The 17,786-nt window shown below is 34.3% G+C and overlaps 1 protein-coding gene across 4 annotated transcripts in view; it reads right to left on the reverse strand.

The window, feature by feature from the left end:
• Window positions 1-17,786, reverse strand: part of Osbpl11 (oxysterol binding protein like 11) — an 80,713-nt gene that overhangs the window by 15,346 nt on the left and 47,581 nt on the right. For all 4 annotated transcript variants that reach the window (XM_026395530.2, XM_026395511.2, XM_026395504.2 and 1 more), the window contains exons 10-11: window positions 15,190-15,688; window positions 10,870-11,056 (exon numbers count right to left, since the gene is read on the reverse strand). In XM_026395530.2, the coding sequence (XP_026251315.2) occupies window positions 10,870-11,056; window positions 15,190-15,688 (686 nt within the window). The remainder of the gene's footprint in view (window positions 1-10,869; window positions 11,057-15,189; window positions 15,689-17,786) is intronic.

The following is a 17,786-nucleotide window of genomic DNA, read 5'->3' on the forward strand; positions in this document are numbered from 1 at the left end:
CCCAGCCCCTGATAGGTCCTCTTTATTAAAAAGATTCAATGATATCTAAAGCCTGTAAATCTTGTAACAATGAATGAGACAGAACAGAGAATGTACTATCCTCAAGATACTTACCAAAAAACTAAATTTTAAACCATTATCCTATTCATCGCTAAAGCGAGGATAAATGATAACAAAGCAGTTGCCTTCTCACTTTCTTTTTTTAAAAAAATATATATATTTTTTTAGTTTTAGGTGGACACAATATCTCTATTTTTTATTTTTATGTGGTGCTGAGAATCAAATTCAATGCCTCACGCATGCCAGGCGAGCACACTACTACTTGAGCCACATCCCCAGCCCCTGCTTTCTCACTTTCTAATAGACAACTAGAACTTGTCTATTTCTGAAAATTCCACAACCTTTTACATTTTTGAGACTAAATACTCTAATGGAAGGGTAACTACACTTTATGAAAAAGTATTGAAGAAGACACTATCTGTTATGTCATTCAATGCCACTATGTAAGCATATGTGTAACAAACTCCGTTGAAGTCAGTGCCAGGAAAATACTTGGTCTTTCTTGAAAAAGTGATATGCTTCCTTTATCAGAAAATGAGAAGTATGTTGAGCATCATGTTTCTTTCTTTTTTTATTTTTTTTTCCTTAGTTGTAGTTGGATACAATATTTTATTTATTTATTTTTATGTAATGCTGAGGATCAAGCCCAGTGCCTTGTGTGTTCTAGGTGAGTGCTCTACGCTGAGCCACAACTCCAGCCCTCATGTTTTTTTTTTTAACAGATGAGTCAGAGCTAAAACTTATTTTAGGTACAGCAATTATCTAATCCTAGCTTCATAGTATGTCTGTCCTTTGTTATCTTTATGGTTATTATAATGACAGACTTTATTTCTAACTGTCTATTATATGAGTTTTCCCTAAAAATGCTTTCCATGAGAAGTATCCTGGGTTTTAACAGGAAACTGAAAGCTTCCTGAGGGCAGAGAGAGTATTTATTTTTCCATATCTCTAGTATACAGTTATATATACATAAATCATCCTAAAATCTTGATGATACTATACCACACGATACATATTTTACTTTCAGATAATTATCATATATATAATAATCATCCTAAGCAAACATGGAAAATGGGACCAGAAAATGGATAGGAAACCATGAATATTAAGTAGGCTCACTTGGTCACATCAGAGATAGCTGTGGAAAATGAGGAAGTAAGGGAAGTCAGGTGGAATATATTTATACCAAATACAGACAGCAGATAATGCATCTGCTCCAATTGCAGACAGCTATAAAAAACTAGGCTATCTCTAAGGAGGGAGGTATGACCATTAAATAAAGGCATAAAAGAAGTTACAAATTTTGTAAAATCAAATAAGAAAAGGTGTTAAGAACAGGAAACTATTTCTAACATCAACCTTGTAAAATCACTCGTTTTCAGAGATGGCAGAATAGAGAAGATGAGGAAATTTTGTAATCAACTATAATTATTCCTTAAAGAATTGGGGAAACAGTGAGTATATGAATGCCAAGGAGAGAAAGAGGATGCTTGCATGCACACTATCCTGGAAGAAAGTGTTACACTTCCAATTTATAAGACCAACAAATGTGCATTGAAGATAAATGGTAGGGAAGGTAAAGAAGCCAATAAGGTGGTAAATAATAACAAATAAACAAATAAGGAGATAAATATAATATCTGCTCATTAACAAAAATAAGGATGTCCACCTGATAATATTATGATTTTGGTCATAAGCATTTTTTTTTTTTTTTTTGCAGTCCTAGGATTGAACTCAGGGCCTCCTACATGCTAGGCAAGTGCTCAACCATTGGGCTACATACCCAGCCTTTATTTGTAGTCTTTAAAAAAAGAAATAAAAAAGAAAAACAGATATCAAATGCCAGTAAAGGCCAGGTGTGGTAGTACACTCTTGAAATCCAAGCTCTTCAGGAGGCAAAGGGAGGAGGTTCATAAGTTCGAGGCCAGTCTTAACAATTTAGTGAGACTGTCTCAAAATAAAAAAGACTGAAGATGTAGCTCAGAGCTACATATATCCCCAGTACAATTCAATTCCCACTACAGTACAGCTTTTAGAATGCTTGCTTTGGGATGATGCCTCTAGAAACCTAACTTCAAGTTGCCAGGAAAAAAGTTCAAGTTGCTTGGGAAAAGCCCAAGTCACATGGGAAAGTTCATGTAGGTCCTCTGAATGACAGCCCCAGCTACCCACTTGGCCAAAGGCCAATCAACTACCTCTCATGTGAGTCAGCTACCTTAGATCTCCAGCCAGGTTGAATCTTTAGTTGACTGAAGCCCCAGCTAACATCTGGCAACAACCACATGAAATTTGCCAACTGGAATAACTAAGTTGAAGTCTACGTGATAATAACAAATTGTTGTTTTAAAGTTTGTTGTTTAAAGTTTTTAAAGTTTGTTGTAGCTGTAGATAACCAGGACATCAGCCTAAGTTACTATGGACACCTTGTTTTCCCCTCTACATCCTTTTAGTTACTTCTTGAAGTCTCTCAATTCTGAATGCACAACTGCTATCCTAACTTCTAATCTCAGCTCACTACCCACCCTCACTCCATTCTACACCTGCCACTGAAGCAGAACTTAAAAACCAAGAGCAAATTTCTAAGCAGGATAATTTTCCAGAAGGAGTTACCTATCATAGCAAAGATAAGATCTGAAGGGATGAATTCTGATTCTCTACATTAGGGAGTCCTAGAAATATATTTATTTCTTGTAATTTATATATATCATAATTTAAGGTAATATAAAACAATGACTCATGTAAAAGGTTTGGCTATTTTGAATTTAGGGAAAAAAGTTGAGCTTAAAACTGTAACTAAGTTCTTTTTAGTGGCATATTTTCCCAAGTTACTATTATTTGCCCTTTATTTTATACCAGGGATTGAAACCAGGAATGCTTAACCACTGAACCACATCTCAATTCTTTTTTGTATTTTAATTAAAGACAGCTAAGTAGCTCAGGGTTTTGCTAAGTTCCTGAAGCCGGCTTTGAACTCACAATCCTTTTGTCTCAGCCTCCCGTGCCACTGGTATTACAGGCGTGCGCTACCACCCCTGCTACACCTAAGTTCTTATAAAGGGATACTTGCATAAATACAAACAATATATCAAGTGTTCAAAATGTAACTAAGGGTTAAAAATTAATCAGAATAGCTATGTAGTTAAGTTGTTGGAAAAGAAGAAAATTCTAACATGCAATAGAGGTTAACACTATGGGTACTAAATGTGGGAAAAGAACATCAAAGAATTCCTTTGTGCAAATACAAATGAATATTTGTGGACAAGGCTTTAAAGCTTATTTCCTTCTTAGTAGATTTAGAATAGGAAAAGTACCTTTGGAATTGTAACGAATATGAAGTTTCCATTCATGGCTCAATCTTAGTGCAACACATGATAACCCATAGGATGGAATAAATCTTAGAAATCCTTAAAAAGGATTTTCTCTCTTAACTGACCCAGTAGAGTTCACAGGAGAAAAACCTTATGAAGAATTATAATGATTTTGAAGAATTTTACAGTCATTATTTACACCATATAGATATGAGAGAACTCACACTGGAGAAAATGCCTATGGAAAAGCTTTATTTTTATTTTAAAAATTTATAAAAATAAAGCACATTCATACTTTGGTTTGGTTTTGTGTTGGTGCTGGGGCTCAGACCCAGGGCACCTCATTCGTACCAGGCAAGTGCTCTACCACTCAGCCACAACCCCAGCCCTCATTAAGCATATTGGGGAAAAACTAACTAAGGTGGAAACTGAAAGGCAACTCTAATTGTGCATTTCTTAAACAACATGAAAGAATTTATACTGGACAAAAACTCAAGAAATGTGTTACGTGTGACCTTTAATCAATATCCCGCCCTTAGATAACATAATTCATATGAGAGAAAATCCTAAAAATGTATTAAGTGTGGTTCTTCCTTCTACAACACCAACACCAAAGAGTTCATGCTGGAGAGAAAACATGTCTTATTAATGTTGGAGAGTACTCAACCAGAGATTTAGCTTAATGCTAAAACAGGAAAATTCATATAGTCCAGAAACTCTAAACATGTAATGAATGTGGTCAAGGCTTCAGTCAGAGAGCTCCAGCTTCATTGATATCAGAAAACTCAAGGAGGGAAATGTTATTTCTTTTTATTTTTTTCCACTTTGATAGTTGCTATTATTTTATTTTTTACATGAAATGCTTTTATGTTAGACATGCAAGAAAAGTTATTCAGGATCTACTAATTTAAAGCAAGCAGCTCTATAACAGATAACAAAAGCAACAACTTGTTACCGCTCAGCACAGCATCCAGGCATGAGACAATGCATATTTATGCAGCATTAGATCCAAAGGAAAAAGATATTGCAGGGTGGGATGGGATGGAGGGAAAAAATGGAAATGAAACATCAGAGTTTCCCAATGCTTCAAATGTAGTACATTACAGCAAGAATGGTAAGAATGGAAATAATGGATCTATATACCTCCCTAACACAATGTTTGTGGTAGATCTTCTTTCAGTGGTAAACCAGTTTGAGTATCTTCTATAGTTACTGTGTAGTAACAAGTTACTGAACACAGGCTTAAAACTCTCTAGGTAAAAACAATAAATAATCTGGTTATTTTCATTTTATAATAAATTATGCTTCAATTTTCATTAAAAACATATATAGGGGCTAGGGCTATAGCTCACATGGTAGAGTGTTTGCCTAACACTGGGTTTGATCCTCAGCACCACATAAAAATAAATTTAAAAAAGAAAGGTATTATGTCTATCTACAAATAAAAGTATTCTAAAATACGCATATATAGAAATGATCAATGTTAAAAATTTTTGTATTCAGAAACTAAATTAAAATAAAAATAAAGCACTAAATATTTAAATGAAGACTTACCATACAAGAAAACAATTAACTAGGAAAATATAAACATTTAAGGGGCTGCACTTTGGGACATCCTCTCTTGGGACCTGATGGCTTCTGCAGGCTGTGCATCCTGCCAGGTGTGTGTGTGTGGGGGGGGGGTGGGGGGAGCAGGACATTATGCCTCAGTGCCTCATTGTCCCCCAGCACATCTGGAACAGGGATTGTTACACTGGCACCATTGAGCTCTGGACCTTGGAGCATATCTTCGACCCATGGAAAACTATTTCAACAGCTGTAATGCAGAAATACCCAAACCGTATGAACCTGAATGTGGTTGGAATTGATGTGCTAGACAGGCATACAGATCCCTCTGGAAAGCTGTGTAGCCATAGACTTCTCAGCACAGAGTCAGGACTGCCTTTGACCCTGAAGTCTCTTATTGGTGCAGCAAGAACACCAAATCATATCTGCAAGAACATTCTGTAGTCGATCCAATATTTGAACAGTAAGATTCAAGAAGCTGAGGATGTAATTAAATGGTAGAGACCTGGTCTGTGCAAGGCCCTGGGTTTTTCTGTACTAGTGCATAGGTCGTGTGATTGCATCAAGCGCATCAGACACAGGACTGCTTTAGAAAGATGAGAATCCATCTTCTTCTCATTGCCGTGTTTTCACAGAGAAGCAACTGAGCAAAGGACAGTCAGATGCTTAAGAAAGGAGCCATATGAGGAGCTGAGATTGTGGCTTAGCAGTAGAGTGCTTGCCTAGCATGTGCAGGGCGCTGGATTTTATCCTCAGCATTGCATAAAAATAAAACAAAAAAAAAAATAGAACCAAATAAAGGTATTTGTCCATCTACAACTAAAAATTTTTTTAAAAAGGAGTCACATGACACTCACTGTGAGATGAAACAAATCTGTAATCCCAGTGGCTCATGAGTCTGAGGTAGGAATATAATAAGTTCCAACACAGTCTAAGCAATTTAGTGAGGTCCTCATCAATGTCAAGAGATCATGTATCATTTCCTGGTTTTCTGGTTTCTTAAGAGTTGTCCCTATGACTTTTTTTTAGCACCTGTATAGCACAGAAACCTGGGGCTCCTGATCTAGGACAGGAAGCCTAGAAAAGGATTCAAAGAATGGCAGTCTCCAGACTCAAAGGGGGGGAAATGCTATTTCTGAAATCATTGTGGAAGAGCCTTCAGAGGAAGCTTTGACCTTAACAAATTCAAGACAACTAATACTGGGGAGAAAGCCCTAAAGTAATGAAGGCAGAGAACTCTTTGACAGGAGAGAGTCTCTTAATGAGCACCAGAAAATTTACACTAAAGACACAGCTGAATGAAATCAGAATGGGAAATTCTTTATTCATAGGGCCATACTTGCAAAACTTGTGAGAATTCACACTGAAGTGTAATACTTTGAAGATAATGAATGTAGGGAAGTCTTCAATAACTATTTATTGAAGAGAGATATCTATTCATAAATAGAGTCTCTTCCTAGAGAGATATCTATTCATAAAATCAATATGAAAAAGCCTCAAGTGGAACTCTTAGTTTATTAAACATTAGATAACTCATATTAGAAAAAACTATAAAGACCCTTTATTTTTATTTAAAAAATTTTTTTTTGGTACTGGGGATTGAACCCAGTGATGCTTAACCAGTGAACCACATCTTCAACCCTTTTTATTTTGAGACAGGGTCTTGCTAAGTTGCTGAGGCTAACCTTCAACTTGTGATCCTCCTGGCTCAGCTTCCTGAGTTGCTGGGATTATAGATGTGCTCCACCATGCCTGGTTATAAAGACCTTTACTATATAATTGAGCAAGTACTTCAGACTTTTACAGTAAGATTAATGACAAGACAAAGATTAGATCAGAAAATAAAAGTAAGTATGCAGTAAATATTACTGATGAAAAATCTAAATCATTTTGTCTTCAAGAAGCATAAAATCCTACTTTGGGTACAACCACAGAAGTCAAACATTGTTTTCTATTGTATACAATGAATTGAAGAACATTCTGCTGTCAGGTATAACTGATTAGAACAAATAAATACATTAAAAAAAAAAAAAAAAGCTTAGAGTAGGGGTTGGGGATTTAGCTCAGTGGCAGTGAGCTTGCCTAGCACACGTGCAAGGCCCTGAGTTTGGTCCTTGGTCCTGAAGAGTTTTTTTAAAAAAGCATAGACTATTTTACTGAGTAAAAAGATCATTATTTACTTAGTATGTCATCAATAACTTCAGTTTATTCTACTTTTATAGGTTTATCGTAATATAATTTACATGTAACAAATACTCATATTACGTGTATAGCCTGATTAATGCTGATAAATGTACACAGTGGCTAAATTACCACAATTATCTACATCTAGAGTATTTTCACTACTACTTGGGTGGTACCAAAAAGAAAATGCCTTTGAATGCTAGCTGGCAAAAAATATTGTGTGGAATTCTTACATCAGGATTAAAAGAAATCATGGCAAGGGCTTAATGAGAATATAAACAAACATACTTAATTTGAAAGTTAAAGAAATGATGGTACGTTTATAGATTTTTAGTTAGATACAATTAAATGTTCCGACACAAATTTCCATGTATGTTGGTGTTTACAATCTTCAGTATTTCCTTCTAGGCTGATCGCCACTGTACACTGTACACTGCTATTAATGTCTACTGATCTACTCTCACATGTGCCTCTAGGATTTTCATTTCAGTTATGTGGGTAAAACATGCTAATAGCAAAACTACCTCTTGTTACCAGTGACTATTAAAAAAATAAAGATATTAAACTCACAGAAGAGAAAAATGAGAGCCCACATAGCTGTACTGAAACTTATGAAGGACTATGCTAGAGGAGAAAGGAGATATCAATCGTGTACAATCTAAAATTCCAAATCCAATGATTCATATCCAAGAAGTTCACTAGTAGTGGTTAAAGGATTATTGTGAATAGCTACAGTTTGACAGTGCAGACAAGACTCTATCTCCCAGAGGAAAGAAACTCATACTCAATCCTATTTCCCAAGAAAAACATGTAAATATGTACATATCACTTCCTATAATGGAGGCCTCCAAACAGAACAGGTATGTCAAAAAGCTCACAGCCATTTGGGGGAAATAAGATGAAATAATCAAAGAAACAAGTTTGTATATAAACAATGTGTTTTTCCAAAAAATCTTGTTTTAGATAATATGAGCTATATAGGAATTCACATACACAAACACACAAATATACATATGTACACATATATACTCTTAGAATGAAGTTTTAGAACCTGGAAATACTTTGCAAAATGGACAACTAAAGTTGTTCTACAGCTTCTTATCCAGAAAATAAACTGAAGAGAATAAAAACTACATGTCCCCCTAAAAATTATCAATATGACAGTAACAGCTGGATTTGGAAAAGTTATTATTGCAGTTTTACTTCCCCTAGACCGTCTACTGAAGCAGAGACTCTGAAGTCCATTTTCACCAATATAAGAATGTCATGGGGATATAGATTTCAGCTCTAGCTTTATATAAATGAGGGGATGCCTTACATATTGAATTCTGTGCTAATAATATGTTCCAACACAGATTGAACAAATCAATTACCAGAAATGTTACAAAAAGATTTAAGCATCTAGTGAATTCTGTTTTAGTGACTTTTCAAGTCCCTTCTAGTTTTAAGGCTTGAATCCTATGATCACTATGATGAGAGGAGTGAGAAGAAGCACTCATAATAAAATGTGATCACATTAATATCTTCTCTAAATGAAAATGATTATTCTGAAAATCTCTTAGTGGTTATGCTTATGTATTTTGTTAATATTTGCTATTTCAGTGTTTTGAAATCTATATTTTAAAGGCCCATTCAATGCCTCAGAACCTAGCTTTTTTGTACTTCCTTCAATACTGTTGAGTACCAGTCTTCCAGTGAAGTAATATGGCCATATGCAAATGAAGGTCTCATATACAACTGGAGTGTGTTTTGATATAACCACTTAAAATTATCTGGCAGTAATTATTTTTTTATCTAATAAAATTCAACTTATTAATCCTATGAACCCAGAAATTCCATCCTTAGGTATCTACTCAACAGACATTCACACATATGTTCACCAAATACTGTTCTAGTACCAGTATTTGTAATAGCCAAAATTTAGAAATTTCAAATACCCATCAACATTAGAATAAAAAAATAGATTGTGGCATAGACATACAATGGAATGTGATCCTCTGTAAGGAGCATAAACTCCAAGTGTACATGGATGAATCTCAAAAATATAACACTGAGCAAAATAAGTTAGATATGAAAGAGAACATAATATATGTGTACAATGTCATTTGTTCACAGAATTGAAAAAGTGGCAAAAAGTAATCTATGATTTTAGAAATCAGTATAATGACCACCTCAAGTAGGAGGGGTGTAAGTGGTGAACATGAGACAGAAGCAGATGGAGAGGGAGAGAAACTGTTAACAGGGAATGAGGCAGGTTTTGGGCCTACTAATATACTGTGTCTACTTCAAAGTGCTTAAATTTTTCTTTGGCAAAAATGCATCAATTTTGTATATATATCATTTTTTTCAATAAAAAGTTTATAGGAGCAGGAAGTGTTGGGAAGTGATATTGGCTAACTTATATTATTAATATTATGTGTAGGGCTGGGGATGTGGCTCAAGCGGTAGCGCACTTGCCTGGCATGCACAGGGCGCTGGGTTCAATCCTTAGCACCACATAAAAATAAAATAAAGATGTTGTGTCCACTGAAAACTAAAAACTAAATATTAAAAATTCTAAAAAAAAAAAGAATTCAGCATCACTTTAAAAAATATTATGTGTATGTTCAAATACACAATAACAAATCCTATTATTGTACTAATAAAAAACTATGGAAAGAGGAAAAAAATTTGTAGGAAAAACTGGGTACAGTGGCACATGCCTACAATACCAGCAACTTGAAATGCTGAAGCAGAATTTCAACTTCAAGGCCAACCTCAAGAACTTAGCAAGACCCTGTCTCAAAATAAAAAAGGGCTGAGTAGCTCAGTGGTGAAGTACCCCAGGTTCAATACCCAGTACCATCCCTACCCCCACCCCCCAAAAAAAGTTTATAGCAGGATAGTCAGAATAGACATCAAAACACTTAAGGAAAGAATCAGTATTCTTCTGAAGATCTTACTGAAAAATTTGTCTTCATGTAGTTTGGGTAATCTGGAGAAGTGCTGAAGATACAAAGCATGAAAGAACTATTATAACTGGCTAATTCCTAGATGAATTCAGACAGAAGCCAGCATTCAGTATTGGTGTCTAAAGAAACTAACTTTAATTGTGTTTCTTGAACTATTTCTTTTTTTTTTTTTTAAGTTTTTTTTTTTTTTTTAATATTTATTTTTAGTTCTCGGCGGACACAACATCTTTGTTGGTATGTGGTGCTGAGGATCGAACCCGGGCCGCACGCATGCCAGGCGAGCGCGCCACCGCTGAGCCACATCCCCAGCCCTCTTGAACTATTTCTTATACTAGACATATTTTCACCCTAACTTGTGGCAAAAGCAATGATTACTGAGTTCTGGATCCAAATCTGAATTCCCTTCAAGGCAACATTAGGTCAGATATTGCATATTGATTTACTAAAAATTCTATTCTACATATCATTAGCTATTTTATCAAGAAAGTTTTCTCAGTATTAATAATTCCTCTTAGGCAGAACTGGGCCAGAGATTTGTATATTCATTTATTAAAAATTCTGTTCTACATGTCATTAGTTACTTCATCAGGAAAATTTTCTAAGAATCAATATGTTAATAGTGTTAATATTTTTAAAACTAGGTTATTATTTCCAGAATGTCTAGAAAGATAAATTTTTAAATAAAAAATAAACATAAAAATATAATCCCATCTACATAAACAAAGCAGAAAAAGAATAAGGAATTATAACACAAAATCAAAGAGAAGAATGAGAACCAGATACCATTAAAATGTTCTTACCGGTGCAGTTTACCACCATAGAATGGTTTAGTATGAAAGGTAATGCTGGCAGAATACCCAGTTTTTGCACAGCTGACACTGACTTTGCCACCAAGTTCTACCCATGGAACAGTCAAAATTGACCGGGCATATGCACAAGGAAGAGAAAAAGTATATTCTTCTCCATGCTCCAGTAGACTGAGGATGCCTGTGTATGAAAACATGGTTAACATTTTTTTAAAGAAACATAGTGCTACCAAAAAATTCACTATTTTTTTCCCTGTCCACTACATGACCTAGTACATGATTCCTATCTTCCCACAAGATTATTTTGTTTAACCTTCATTTAACTTTGGATGATACTGACTACATTTACAATTACATTTGATAACATTTCCTGGTATAGTGAATCAGATTTATTTCACCATGATCTTACTATCCCTTTGGGGTTTATGGGACTAATAAATGTTATAGTGGAAACTATCTGAGTTCCCGCTAATGCTCAAAAAAAAAAAAATCCATTATGCAGAGCTCAAGGACATGTTATACTGTACCATGTTAAGATCTGGTCACTAGTTAGTACTAATAACTTTTTTCACAGCAGTTTGGGAATAACTGAATAGCTACTGTATAAAGGTATATATAGCTGGTATGATGGCACAGGTCTGGAATTCTAAGTACTGGGAGGCTGAGGCAAAAGGATCTCAGTTTGAGCCCAATCTGGGCAACACTGTAAAGACCCTCTCTAAAAATAAAATTAAAAAGGGCTAGGAATGTATTTCAGTTGTAGCATGCATGAGCTCCTATTCAATCCCCAATACTTCAAAATAAAATAAGGGATAGATAGGCCTTAAACTCAGATAATATGATGGGAAAAGTGTTCTTCACTCTATGTATATCAAGGAAGGAAAAAATGTAATTCTATCATAAAAACTAATAATTTGTAAATTATATATGAATATATAAAATAAATTGCCAATTTCTGAAATATTTAAGGTGAAGCTACAAGAGATGTGATGCTTCGTTTTTTGATACTTGGGATTGAACCCAGGGGAGCTCTATCACTGAGCTAGACCCCCAGTCCTTTTTACTCTTATATTTGAGACAGGATCTTTCTAAGTTGCCCAGGATGGCCCTGAACTTTTTTTTTTTTTTAATGGACACAATATCTTTCCCTCCCTCCCTTCTTTCTTTCTTTATTTAATGTGGTGCTGAGGATCAAACCCAGTGCCTCATGCATGCAAGGCAAGTGTTCAACTACTGAGCTATAACCTCAGCCCCTGGCCTTGAGCTTTTGTTCTTGTCTCAGCCTCTTAAGTAGCTAGGTGAGCACTTGGTGAGCACTTGGTGTAAGTGGTAGATTTTAAACAAGTATTGTTCTAATGGGGGTTTGTTCTATATTAAGTGATGCTATATTAAAGATTGTTTAAAAAAGGGAATTACATTAATGAGTACTCAATCTATATTAGAAAATTAAGAGACACTATAGGATAGATGAGCTACATTATTAACCTTCCTGAGCTTTTTACCTGTATCTTATCAGACCAAATATTTAATTGGATATGAACTTCTAGTATGAACTCACGCATTTCTCTCTTAATGAATGCTCACTAAGTACACTGTTCTTTTGTTTTACAGTACTGGGGACTGAACTCAATTACTGAGCTACATCCCCAGCCCTTTTTATTTATATATTTAAAAAAATTTTTTTAGTTGTAAATGGACACAATACCTTTATTTTTTATATATTTTTATTTGGTGCTGAGGATCAAACCCAGTGCCTCACACACACTAGGCAAGGGCTCTCCCACCAGTCCTTTTTAATTATGAGACAGGGTCTCCCTTAGTTGTCTAAGCTGGCTTCAACTTGGGATCCTTCTGCCTCAGCCTCCCAAATTGCTAGGATTGCAAGCGTATGCCACTGTGCAGACTCTGTTCTTAATGTTCAAAAATAAGGGCAAGAGTCACGATAATATTTTTTATGGTTTTTAGGACAACCAAAGACAAACTGAGATTATAATGTAATCTACCCAAAGCAACATCAACTATTTTTTTTATTATTGCTCTTTAGAGTCTTCATAAAGAGCAACAATAAATAAAAAGTATTGAGCCATTTCAGAAGAAACATGTTTCTGATTGTAGTACATTTATAAAACAGAAACTGTCAGAAGATAAACAACATACTTGAATATATTTTAAGGGTTAATAACTTAATGCTAAATTGGGAAGGATGCTGCATTTTTATTACTTTTGTAAAAATATGTAATCTTTAAATTGGGTTTTTGATTTTTCATTTCTAAGAATATATTTAGCATAAGCAGTGAAAAATGTAGCATTTAAAATATGAAGAATAAACAACCAGTTTTGAATACATGTGATAATGGAAACATTAGGATAACTGAGATTCACAGAATTCTAAAATATCATTTATCTATTAAATAAATGAATGTTTCCTTATTAAAAAAAAAGTATAAGGGGAACAAAATTAATTTTCATAAATGCCATTCCCTGATTTTATTTACTTCTTGCTGAGGGTAACCAACAGAAATTTAATTTCCAAAACACAATGAATGAATATATACTAGCGTTTTGATAATAAAAAATTTATTATTATATACCTCCTTCAAGATTAAAACATGGTTTGTTTGTTTTTTAAATCAATTTTTAAAAAAAGATTAAGATATGGTGAACATAGTAATGTTTTTCCTCATTTCTATAGAGATGTTCTCCTTTTTTGGGAGTGGAAAACATTACCATTACTAGATTCTTTCTATTACATAAACTGGAAAGAACAACTGTCCTTGGGATGAGAGGGTCGAAAGGTGAGGTTCTAAATGTGGCTATGCCTCAACCTTTATAATCTTGACATGTCCTATCACTCTAAACTTTGTTTTTTTCATCTATAAAATAAACAAACTGACCTACAATGGGCCTAAGGCTAATGGTATAGAGCATGTATCAGAAGGTGGCAAACTTTTTTTTTTTAACTAACAAAATATAAATTTTTTTATATTATAAAAGTTATAATTAACTTGATTGGTAAATTGGTAAAACATATCACAATGGAAATTAAACAAGAGGGAAAACTGAAAAGGAGAATGAACTATTTTCTTACAAGCTATAATAATATCTTAAAATGTTAAGAGTCAGGATGATTTATGCCATGCTTACATTGCAAGTTTACATTCACAACAAATTATTCTTTGCACATAGTTTTTCTTTTTTCTGTCATTATGTTTTCATTAACATTTTAAGGATTTCTGTGGAGGTTTTTGTTTTCATTTTGTATTCTTGCCCAAAAGACACTATTTTCTCAAATTATTTTTTCATAATTTTTTGATGAAATAGAATTAAAATTTGGCAATGTAGTTTTAAAATAGTCCGTGAGTGGCTGCTAATATAAGAGATATACATAAAAACTTTCCTAGAAGACATTTCTTGTGATTTTTATAATAATGAAAATAAGGGAACAATTTCAATGTACAAATACAGAAAAGTAGTTTAGTAAAAGATAGTAAATGCATTTCACAGAGTATTATATAGTCATTAAAATGCTGCATCAATGTCATGGAAAAATTAATATATTTTGTAAAAAAAATAGCAGAACACTATACATAAAAATAATCCTAATTTTATAAAACTTTGAACATACACTCTGACTCAAAATAAAAAATAAAAAAGGCTAGATATGCAGTTCAGTGTTCGAGTGCCCCTGCATTTAATCCCCAGTATACTTAAAATCAGAAATAATTTACTTTAAAGGAAAATTCACATTAGTCCACAGATATACTTGTAATATATGGTGGTACACGCTTGTAATCCCAGCAGCTTGGGAGGCTGAGGCAGGAGGACTGATTGTTCAAAGTCAGCCACAGCAACTTATCAAGGCCTTAAGCAACTCAGTGAGATTCTATCTCTAAATAAAATATTAAAAAGGGCCAGGGATGTGGTTCAGCAGTTAAGCTCCCCTGAGTTCAATACCCTGTACCCCCCCCCCCAAATTATTTTTTTATACACACACACACACACACACACACACTTTTCTTGTGCCTCAACATACATCTGGAACACACTAGGAATCAGACAAAAAAAAAGCAGTACACACAAAACTTCCAATTTGTAATTAATATTTATACAGATTCCCCAAATTAAAAACTGTAGTTTTTAATTTTTTTTTTAAGATGGACAACATGCCTTTATTTTATTTGCTTATTTTTGTATGCAGTGCTAAGGATTGAACCCAGTGCCTCACCCATGCTAGGCAAGTGCTCTGCCACTGAACCCCAGCCCCAGCCCCCTATAATTTGATAATAAAAATTGAAGAACAATTTTTCTACTTACCTTCTCCAACCATTGTCACACCTATTGACATGCCTAAGAATTTGCTTTTAGTCCAGACATGTGCATTTACACACATCTTCCTTTCTGCACATTCTGCATAAAATCCTGAGACTGGAGGATGATGGGAAACCTGCTCAGCAACAAATCTGACTGTGTAATAGTCTGATCCCACCTGGCTTGAAGAATCTTCTGATAGAGAAGTATGATTTGTGACTGCCTGGGTGGAAGAGCTGCTAGCAACACTGGATGTAACCTCGCTTTTCGGCATCCTCCAGGAGCAGTGAAATGTTTCTCCAATGATAGGATTGTACGGTTTCTTAGCAATGGCTCCCTTACGGCCTTCATGAAATGAGGTAAGGTAGTACTCAACAAAGCGAATCATTCTGTCCTCAGCTGTGGCTCCGTTAGTGATGGTTATAAATAGGTCTGGATGAGACATAAAGTCTGCATACATTTCCAGCAAGGAACGCTTCTCTAGGATAAATGTAGGGAGCACCACCTAAAACAACAATAACAAAAATAAATCCAAAAGGGAAAATTTAATTCATGTGTACATCTATAGACAATTATTTGTATGCTTTGAAAGTATTTTATTATAAATAGATATTACAAAACAAAGATACAAACAAAAAGGATTTAGTCTCAGTAAAAAATAAGCATGCTTAAAAGGAAATGAGAGCCTGCCCAAATGGTTAAGATTAAATCCAAATTTAGGATACTGAGAAGATCAGATAGGGAAAAAAAAAAATCTTCAAACTTTTAGACTGGATAAAAGCATCACCAGGAAAATGGTTTTAAAATCCAAAGTAAATGTGAGCCATGTCTTTTCTCCTTTCTTATCTTGAAAATAAACTATAGATATGAGAAGAGGCAATAAATGCCATTTCCTGGGAACAGACTAAAGAGTTCACAGACCAAAGTAAAACCTGTAACTTGTAATTAATGTTAAGTACAAGAACTTCTGACACTAAAGGCAGAAAAGAAAGATTAAATACTTCACTTAGAACGGGAGAAGTACTGCAAAATGATTCAACTCTTTGTGAAAGGAAATTGGTGATATTTTTCAAGAGCCCTAAGAAGTTCATACCCATTTAGCATAGTAATTACTCCTACAGAAATCTAGCTTAAAGGAAAGAAATAATATGAAAGAAAAGGAATGTAAAATGAATTAAAACAATTTACATTTTAAACATGGTTCTAGATAATCTAAATACAGAACTTTCACCTAATGAACCATTATAGTCTTTCAAAATTATGGTTTTGAAGATGAGACACAAAAGACATCAGATGATGAAGGTTCAGGTGATGAACTGAACACACACATCTTAACTTTGCTTTTTACTGAAATCTCATTTAAATGACATTAAATAAATTCTATATAAAGACAAACGCAGAGATAGCAAAAAGGTACACAAAAAGTAACAAAATTTAGGAGTTTGTTAATTAGAAAAGTGGACCTTAAGCAGTTTACATTAAAGATTCCTGAAAAAGCTCAGGAACTTGACAGCCCCAGGTACTTCTGAATCTGGAGGTTTTGAGGAGTGCTACTATAAAGATGACTGAGAGAAATCTGTTTATAAAGTCCAGAGGTTTAGTTTCTGGAAAGTAAAAGAAACAAGGTGGTTAATTCTCTAGATTAGAAAATATAGGGGGCTTGTAAGAGTACAGACACTCAGCTGATAAAAAGGGTTGTAAGTAACCCTTTGTAAATTAAATGTTAGATGCTGAGTCTCTCTCCTGCCCATCCTCTTTTCCTGTTCAATATCTAGTTGTTTAACCAACCACACAGGAGATGAGAAAATTTTCTTCTAGGAAATTACCAATCCTAGAGAAAAAAAAAAACAATGATTCAGATACCACTTTCCCCAACAAATGACCCATCCAGATTACTGGACAATAAAAAACACAAGTATTATCCACATGTTCAAAACTTAAAATCAGCTTTTTTTGTTTCCTAAACTTAATCATAGACAAAAATCCAAGAAATGCCAGATCTCTAATTAGAAATATAAAGGCCAAAATAAAGAAACAGATATGGAATAAAAAGAAACCTCACAAGAGGGGGAAAGTATTCAAAAATAAATAAATAAATAAATATATATATATATATATATATATATATCTTCAGAGAACTGAGAAAAAAAAGAAACAGGGAGGCTTCTGTAAAAAGGAAAATTCAAAAAGTTTAAAAACATGCTAACAAATGTTAAAACTGAAGAGAAGGATTAGCAGATATAGGTAAGAAAATCTCCAAAAAATTAGAGGAGAAGAGAGAAAAATAGATCAGAATAGGAAGTTCAATGGCCATTAAAGGGTTTCAGAAAAAACAGGGGAAAAAAAGAAAGAAAATCATTAAGAAAGTTATTCAAGCCTGGGCATGGTGGTGCATGCCTATAATCCCAGCAGCTCAGGAGGCTGAGACAGGAGGATCAAACTTCAAAGCCAGCCTCAATGATGGCAAGGTGCTAAGCCATCTAGTGAGACCCTGTCTCTAATAAAATACAAAATTGAGCTGGGGATGGCTCAGTGGTTGAGTGCACGTGAGTTCAATCCCTGCTACCAAAAAAAAAAAAAAAAAAAAGAAAGAAAGAAAAAAA

This window comes from Urocitellus parryii, chromosome 2, assembly GCF_045843805.1.
Source record: "Urocitellus parryii isolate mUroPar1 chromosome 2, mUroPar1.hap1, whole genome shotgun sequence".
Lineage (NCBI taxonomy): Eukaryota > Metazoa > Chordata > Mammalia > Rodentia > Sciuridae > Urocitellus > Urocitellus parryii.